This window comes from Motacilla alba, chromosome 1A (genome assembly GCF_015832195.1).
Source record: "Motacilla alba alba isolate MOTALB_02 chromosome 1A, Motacilla_alba_V1.0_pri, whole genome shotgun sequence".
NCBI classification, from domain to species: domain Eukaryota; kingdom Metazoa; phylum Chordata; class Aves; order Passeriformes; family Motacillidae; genus Motacilla; species Motacilla alba.
In genome coordinates, this window is record NC_052031.1 from 37,137,161 (window position 1) to 37,146,193 (window position 9,033).

General features: G+C 48.9%; 1 protein-coding gene across 2 annotated transcripts; it reads right to left on the bottom strand.

Moving 5' to 3' along the window:
- Window positions 1-132: 132 nt before the first annotated feature.
- CSRP2 (cysteine and glycine rich protein 2) lies at window positions 133-8,726 on the bottom strand. 2 transcript variants are annotated; one of them, XM_038153124.1, is made up of 6 exons: window positions 8,599-8,726; window positions 4,985-5,103; window positions 2,888-3,056; window positions 1,793-1,925; window positions 1,037-1,130; window positions 133-445 (listed from the first exon to the last, which is right to left on the bottom strand). In XM_038153124.1, the coding sequence occupies exons 2-6, from the start codon at window positions 5,094-5,096 to the stop codon at window positions 369-371; spliced, it is 585 nt and encodes a 194-aa protein (XP_038009052.1). In that variant the 5' UTR covers window positions 5,097-5,103; window positions 8,599-8,726; the 3' UTR covers window positions 133-368. The 2 variants fall into 2 exon arrangements, with proteins under 2 accessions (XP_038009052.1, XP_038009053.1); XM_038153125.1 differs by lacking the exon at window positions 8,599-8,726 and adding an exon at window positions 8,217-8,233.
- Window positions 8,727-9,033: the final 307 nt, after the last annotated feature.

Below are 9,033 nucleotides of genomic sequence, written 5' to 3' on the forward strand. Positions count from 1 at the left end.
AGGCCATGACTGTGTATGTCCAGCTTTCAGCAGAGCTGGGCCTCAAGTCTATAAAGCATCATTCTTCCACCCCTGAAGTACCCAGCAACACTCCCCTCACTTTTATTGCTGACAAAGTAGGCAACACTTAGATTTAGGGTACATCAACAGGCAAAGCTTTATTGAATTGATACTCAGTATTAAAAGTGTTACAGTGTGACAAACAAGGCGAGGGAAAAAAAGCAGTGTGTGTGTTTGTTTTTAAAATCATTGGCTGAAGGTACACTACAGTAACTAGTATCTGTTTCACAGTAGTTAGTAACATTTAGGAAACTCTCTTGTTTCTTCTGGCAGGATCTCAGCAGAGCTGGAAGGCATTTTTAGCCCCCTCACTGGGCATGAACGAGGGCACCTGCCCCCTGGCCATACCCAAATCCCTTGGGGCCAAAGTTCTTCGCATAACAGCCTGTGAGAAAGATGAACACGCAGTAGTTGAGTCTTGTGGCACATTAATTAACAACAGCACTGTCTGGGCTAAGCCTCTCAGCAGCTTCTCCTTGGTCATTAGAATATCCCCCTGGGAAGCAACGCTTAGAAACATTTTGTTAAGCTGCATAACTAACAGGACTGAACTCAGTAGCCAGGACTGTTACGACTCTCTAGCTCCTAGTGCACTCTGTGAGAGCAATTCACAGGTCGGGTCTGTGGCTTGGTATCTGTTAAGGCATTTGTTGTCATCAAACCACCGTGTGTTTATATCCACAACCACTCAAGAAGGCAGAGCACAATGCTTGCTGACTTGTTTCCTTACTCTGATCAGGCACAGGGCAAGGCTGCTGCTGCATTTCTCAGTATGTGATGTTTTACTTGATGCAGTTGTCAATTACATCAGCAGCTTCAGTAATATCTATTTCATTTTTTACTCTATTCCAATGACTTATAGAGCACTTCCATGTGAACATGAGCCTGAAAGTTTCTTACATCAACAAGATATTGACCATTTGTCCTTGTAAGGCATCTTGAACCATAAACAAATGCTCTTTGCTTCTTTTCTCACCTTTACAATAGATTTCTCCCTCTTTTTCAGTTAGGGTTGTAGATTCTAGGCTTTTTCCACACTTGGCACATCGGAAGCAGTTCTTGTGCCATGGCTAGAGAAAAAATAAAGAAGGTAGCATTAATACACAGGATGCCCAAGTTGGTAAAAAACCACATTACCAGGAGATATCTGCATCACTATTGATTAGAGACTGGTGCAATGAAAAGCAGCTGAAGTGCACCAGTAGCAGACAGGAGCATCTGCATTTCTGTGAGCAGCACAGAGCCCCACATTCCACCCAGCATCCTACTCAGAGCAGCATTCTGAAAGGTTTGGGCTTGCTGTGATCAATTCAGAGCACATCTTGGCTCTCCGTAGCGAGTCAGACAGCTGGCAGACTGACGTGCAGTTTAACATGGTATTTTCAGAGACCATCCCCTTTTAGATGGTCAATATTCAGCCTCTCTCACAAGCTGCACACCTAAAGATTGTTTCCTCTTCTGGGTGAGAGGGGCTTCTGTCGTTTGCTTCAAGTCTCTAGCATGAGACGATGTTAAATTTTCACTTCTGAAATCTAAGGTGATCAATCACTCATCACCCTGCATTTCAAGTGCTTTTTTTTTTCAATTAAGTTGATTGACAATTTCCAGTGCAAAGAAATGCAATTTTAAAGTAACTGCCCTGCAGTTGGTTCCCTGCTGGGACTGACATAACACACCTTGCTCAACTTAAAGTCCACATAGCAGGTACAAAACAGCACATGCAGTTCCTTACCTTTCCAGCTCCTATTACTTTCTCTGCTGCATAAACAGAATCACCACACCTAGAGCATTTCTCTGTCCCTCCAAACTTCTGAGCAAACTTGGAAGGGTTTGGATTTGTGGTGGGCCGGTGAGGAGAAGGCGTGCTGAAAGAAACAGGACATTTGTTTTCTTTACTCTTTTAATAAATGATCTCTTGCTCTGCTTAGCAACACGAACAGACCAGCACCCAGCACATGGTAGAGAATTCAGTACTGCTGCAAAACTGGAGTTACCAGCAAGGCTATCCAATTACACCTGGTAGGGAAAAAACCAAAGCCACAACTACAAGAAGAGAAAGGCCATGCTTTGAAGGATAAAAAGAAGGTACTGTAAAGGCTGATTTCCTGAGGAGCCTTCCCCTTTTCACTTCACTAGAAGAGCTGAACTCCACCTGAACATGAATTTTTCAGACAGTAAGCTACAAATAATTCTGTTAAATTCCTGACCACTGATTATAATCAGGAGCCTGAATGGATCACTGAACCTGGCTGGAGAGCATACATCATATAAACACTAAGCAATAATTTGGGAACTTGCATGAAGCAAGTTGTGAAACATACCTCAGCTTCTTTCCACATGCTCTGCTTTACAGCAAGAACTTAATCAGATTAGAAATGTTTACTATTTAATGTGACTTTTGGTTTTTGCTATAATTAAGCACAAATGGTTTTTCATCTGCCAGTTAAAAATTTGTTCTGCTTGTAGCCCCAGATTCTCAGCTGTCCAAATCCATCCCTGCAAGAACCTGTTGAACAGGAGAGCAATATGAGACCCACATTCACCTCTGTGAGCTCATGCAATGCCATCAGCAGCTCCATAATCCAATCCCCTATGGCTCATTCATATGATATGTTCTTGCTTGTACTCCTTCTACTGTTCCAACTCACACAGTCACCAGTGGGAGCTTTGTGCAATGCAGGTTCAATGCCCTGCATTCAACTAGACTGGGGTATTTTGCAGTATTTCTATTCCAAACATGAACATAAACAAAATCCAGCCTGAAAGACTCCTCTGAAAATAGTACTGAAGGACAAGGGCCATGCACCCCCCAACTCAGTTCACTCACCTCTCAGGCTTGATGCCTAGTCTCTCTCCCCTGTCCATGTTCAGCGTGCCTGCCCCTTGGCCATATCCATAACCTTTTGGGCCATACTTTTTCCCATAGCAAGATTTGCAGTAAACTTCAGCATCATGAATTGCTACAGTTGTGCTGTCCAAGTTTTTCCGGCAGACCACTGGAGGTTAAAAAAAAAAAAAAAAAAAAGTTAAACTGCCTTAAGGGACTATTTCCATCAGCACACATAGTAAGCCAAAAATCAAGTGAGAAGTGATGTTATGGTTTTCCCTGTCCAAAATTCTTCCCATTAGGCGGTGGGACCACCAGAGATTAGAGGGAGCAAGTTGCTGTTTGAATTTGTGAATTATGCTTAGCCTCATAAAGGGCTCTATTCCCTCCCACCTCTTCATGACCATGACATTTAAAGCCTGGAAACTTGCCGTGGTTTGATGAACGAGGCTCAGAAACCCTGAGAGGGCAGTCAGCAGTTTCCCTTGACAGATGCCATACAGCATGAAGCAAAAGCCTATCAGTACAGAAGAGCCCCTGCCCTGCCCTTTTGGCCAGGGTGGGGCTGGGAAAAAAACCGAATCTTGAAGGTTTCCCACCTCCCTCACCCCCAACCCCCCACCTCAATACTGCTTCAGGGCAGAGCTGGGGCTGGTTCACAGCTGTCACGGGAGGGGCTGTGCTTTTCTGGCATTCCTACATTGTCCTCCAGCACAATGCAGGCCCTCTACTCAAGGTTACAGTAGAAGGGAGAACTATTTCCTTCCTATACCTCCTTTTGTATGCCAACTGGCATGTTCTTTCCATCTGCAACAGCATTATGCCCATGAAAAAGAATGTGGGGAGAAAAAAAAAGAAATGCCCTCATGAATTTTTTTAGAAGATTTTAATGTCTGCAAAACACTGAGTGACTTTTGCTTAAGGCAATCATTAGCTCCAAGGTTCTTTTTAAGACACCAATATCCAATAAGTAAATCAATTAATGCATGTTTGTTAAGCCTACGGACTTTGACCCCAACAGAAGTATGCACTAAGGAAAACCATGTATTCAGACACACTAGGGCCATTGTTTGACTGCAAGTTCCAGGTTTCTTTTAATAGTAACTCCCATAAAAGGCTGAAAATGAGGCAGCTGAGGCATCTAGTCTTTGTTTTTTGTGACCACTGTAGAGCTCAAGGAAAGGAGTGTAGGTGTGCTGAGGCTCTCAATCCCAGCACAGCACACCAAGGTTAGGCAGCAGACTTAACAGCAAACTTGTTTGAGAGGCCCAGCTGTAACTGCAGCCAGTATGAGAAGGCTAAACCTTAGCTCTGCCCATATGTATTAATCACCAACAAGGGGGGCAAAAGAGTACCTCGTGTTTGCAATAAGGTAAAATTCTCTGATTCAGACAGAGAAGCTGTCTGCTTGCAAAGCAGGAGCCTCCAATTCACAGAGACCCTTTGTTCCCTTCATCTAAGCAGAGGTATTTTCGGCACAGAAAGCGATTTTCAATGCCTCACTGGGCTTGTTGGTTGGACTGGAAAATAATGCTTTGGACTCCTTTCATCTGAAATAAACCACAGGCCTCTGTGCCAAGAAAGTTTAGGCTTTTGGCTGTGCTAAAGCATCAACAACTCTGCTGTGCTCATGTGCACTGCTGTCCTGGTCTGCACAGGACTCCAGGGCAGCAGTTTGAAACTGTTCCTTCAGCTTCTGCCAGCCCCAGGACCACAGGGAGAAGCCCAGCTGAGCTCAGATCAGTGCAAGCAAGGCTCTGCCACTGGCCTTCCTCCTCTGCATGAGCAACACTCAAGCCAGGTTTCCAGCCTCAGGATCCCTTAGACTCCTGATGAAAAGGCTGGCAAGAGTGCAAATGGATGTGCTCTGCTCTGAGACATACATCCCCCTCCCAATATGACAAAACCTCTCCAGGAGGTGAGCCCTCCCCTCAGGACTGCCAAGCCCGGGAAGCACATGGGGAAGCAGGAATCACGATGGATATGTCACCTCTGGCCACTGCCATTCCCAGTGTCTGGGACACCTCCTGTGGACCAGCCCCCTGCTGCTGTGACCCCCACAGCTATGACAGGAGAGATTTTGAGGAGAATACTTACTGCAGAGGAAGCAGCACCGGTGGAAGCTCCTCCCATCACACTGCACCTCCTCAGCATGGTACACTGTGCGGCCACAGGCACCGCATTTGTTGCCACCTCCCCAGTTCGGCATGGTGGTCCTGTGTGCCCAGGCAGGAGGGGAGAAGGGGAGACGTTTGTTAAGTGCAGTGTCCTCCGTCACCCTGGCCCCAGGACAGCTGAGCTTACAGGCTCCTTTAAACCAGATCTGTGAAGTTTGTGTGGCTTCAGAGCACAACCCTGTAATTTCATCAACTGTTTAAAAGCACGACCCTCCACTGCGTGAGAAGTTTTTGGGACCAGTTCAACTTCCCAGCTCTTCAGATGCCAGACCAGACTTAAAGGCTTAGGCAGGCTCTCCATGGCTATTTGTAAAAGCAGACGAACTGGCAAGGGGAACAGAGACCACTGCTGCTGAACAGCAAGAAAAACAGACACAGTCTTCACAAGCCATGTCCTCTGTCCCTGCCCGGGGATTTTGAAAGTTACATAAATTGGATATGCACAAATTACAGTTTCATGCACAAGAGCTTTACTGTACCTGGAATGAATGCCCCCCCAGATGGATATAATTTCAGCAACTATGCTTCACTAATGCTGGGTCTCTTGTCTGATAGAAGCAAACCAATTGTGCCAACAATGGCATTTTGTATTACTGCAGGGCCTCTCATTTGGGATGTGGAACAAGCCAAAGTTCACTTCACCGGAAAACCACTTATTAGGGTTGTAGGAACATTCTGAACTCCTTTGAGATCACACCTGCACTTCAAAGAAGTTTAAGGGAGATTATTTTTCCAGGGACTCCACCCCTGTTACACGAACTGCACCTTTACCAGGCTGGTATATCAACCAAACCCAACTGCTCAAGTAGCCACAGCTGATTTAAAAGGAAGTGAAAACCTCTCTCATGCATTACTTGCAACGGACACTCAGAAAACTCTGGGGACAGGCATCTCACCCACTGTGTCAGCCTGTAGCCTTGGGAACAGTCTCTTACATTAAGCCACAAGCAGTAGCTGTCCCATCTCAAGTTGATTTGCTCCCTCCCAAACTCCCCTGCACTCTCTGGCACCACCACCAGTGGTTCCCCTCCAGATCCTCCCATTAACTGTCGGGGGTTAAAGTTCCAAAGCTGAGCCCTGCCCATCACCTTCGAGATTTCTGGGGCTTTCCTCCCGCCACCACCACCACCATGAGCTAACACAGCTGTGTTTGCTGAAGGCAGAGCTGCTCAGCACTCACCATCCCAGTGCTCCTTACTGATCCTCATTTCACACAGGGTTTTTGGACAAGGACCATGGTTTGCCCACTGGAAGCCCAAAAAGCACCTCCTGCCACCCTCCCCCACCAGCAAGAGCATTCCCTCCCTGCAGAGTTCCCACAGCAGCACAGGTCAACCATCAGGGAGGGAGGCTGGGAAGGAATTTCTTGGGACCTTCTGACTTTTCTCTGCAAAAACTTTCTTTCTTCTGACCTTTCTTCAGCTGCCCTGAGAAACTCTCCTAGGCCTGACAAGGAGAACACACACACAACTGCATCCCACACAAAGCCCACAGGCTGCTGCCTTTAGTTAACTCTGCACTCATCCCTCTGAGCCAGAAGAAGACGACTACCAATCTCCAGTTGCCTCCCTTGTCAACAGAGAGGAACTGGAAGTGCCACACCAGGGAGGTAGAGAGGAGCACTTTGCTTCAAGAGCTCCTTTCTCTAAGGGGCTCTTCTCCCAATGTGTGGGACAGGCCTCAGTGCAGAGCAAGCTGCCTGGCACCCCAGGCAAGGTAGAGGAGACTCCCAAATCACAACTGAGAGCAGCAGTTTTGGCTAAACTGGAGTTACGTGACCCATCTTGCTTGGTAAAACAAGCCTCCCACCCCAGCAGCACGAGCAGCAGTTCAGCAGCTTTAGGGATGCCAGGTAGGATGTGTGGCTCCCAAGTAAGACATGCTGCCAGGTAACTGCTACAAGAACCTTGTCCCAGACAGGCAGACAGCCATTCATGGCATGTGGGAAAAGAAGATTAGTTTATTAACCTAAATTGGGGCACCTTAGGTACATTCCTAAGCAAGAGCTTAGGAAACTTGCTCAGAGTGGCTGAGCAGTGCCATTTGCACACTGACACCAATTACTGAGATAGCCCTTTGTTTAATACTTCCATGGGATTAGCATCATTACTGCTCCATGGTTTAGCACTAATACCCTGACCTAGCTCATAAAATTAGTTTTATGACATTTCCCACTTTGCTTTTGTCATTCTTGGCACAACTGTACAGTCTAAAAATCAAGATTCCATTTCTTTTATCCAAGTGCTTGGCTGTGCTACCGCACAGCAGCTGACATCAATCAGAGCAAAGAGCGTCCTTAGCTAAAGGGAATATAGCCTGCACCACGCTTTGGAAAAGGAATGCATGGACTGGGAAAAAAAAAAAGAAAAGGAGAAGAGATTCCTTTCCACTCTGTATGCTTTCCAAAATGTAAATGGTATTTGGTACAAGAACTACTTCTGTATTTTCCTCTCATCACCACCATGCTCATCTTCTATTGTGCATTTACATGAGCCTACATTATTTTAATCGTTTTCTCAGCAAACAATCATTTAGTTTTCATGCACACTAGAGCTGAGGACTTGAATCAGGTTTCCCCAGCTTTGCCCCAGATTTCACATGCAATATTGGGCAACACAGGGTGCAGCTCCACCCTTTCTTCCCTGAGAGAGACAGAATACTAGACGACCAGACAACCATTAGCTAACTCAAAACTTCTGATAAGGGCTTTGGGAATTCATTAAATGGAAAATAAAAATGAACTGAAGTCGATACCCGTCAAGGGTCAAGGTAACCTTATTCTCTTCCAGAGAAGGTATTTCCATCTATCTTCCCCATGATGTTCCTATGACGCTTGCGTGGGAAGAACGGCAATATTTCCTCAGTTACTCAACAGCAGGAGCTCCCTCCTGGCAGCGGTGCTCAGGAGGCGCCTCGGGGGCGAGGGCTGGTGCCCCGCAGCAGCTGTGTCCCGGGACAGCGCACCAGCCCGGCCCGCTGCCCAGCAGCGCCTGGAGCCTCCTGCCCAGCGCTCCTTCCCGAGCGCCGCGGGGAGCAGCTCCAGACCCCCAGCCCCGCCGCAAGCCTGCTCTGCTCCCTCGGGACTCTCTGGCAGGTTCATGCAAGCCTCTGGGGAGCTCAAAAGCGGCAATTAAACATCCAGGTGATCTCACTGCCAACACCAATAATTCTGGCTGTCTGCTGCGGCTTGATGGCAGCTGCTCGTACCCAGCACGTCATCCACGGGACAAGCCACGGCAGCCGCCAGGTCCTTCCGACCCGTTTGTTAACAGCGGCTCTGATTCAAGAGACCTAAGCCAGCCGCAAGACAGACACACAGGAATTCCAGGCTATCCGGTTGTCCTAGACGGCTTTTTCGGCGGCCCGTCGGGGAAGCCCGGTGCGCGGCAGCTCCATCCTTAGAGCAGCCAAGCAGCGGGAGCGGGTCAGCATCGCCCGCCGCCTCCGCGGCTCCGGCTCGCCTTGTGCCGCTCGCCACCCCCGACCCCTGCCCGGCCCGGGGGCCGGTCCGGCCCACCCTGCCCCGGCACTCACCTCGGCTCGGCTCGGCTCGGCGCGCCTCAGCACGGCCGGCCCCGCGGCGCCTTAAAGAGCCGGGGCGGAGCCAGGAGGGGCCGGCCCCGCTGCTGCCGCGGCGCTGCCCGCGCTGGGCCGGCCCGGGCCCAGGGACGGAGGGCTCGGCCCGGCCGGGGCCACCCCGGGAGACAGCGGAGATGTCCCAGCTGCAGCCTCGCACCGCAGGACCCCAGCTTGTGGTTTTACCCAGTTTTAGGGTTTTGGTTGACATACTTGCAGGCTCCGTGACCGTGTTTCCCCAGAGCACAGGGAAAGGATGCAGGGGTCGGGAAAGAGGTTTCCCGGGATGTGAGGAGCGGGAGAAGGCAGGAACCCGTGCCCGGCTCGTGCGAGCCTCGGGGACTCGGCACGGCAGCTCCCGCTGAACCGCTGCTCCAGTGGGGACTGATTAGG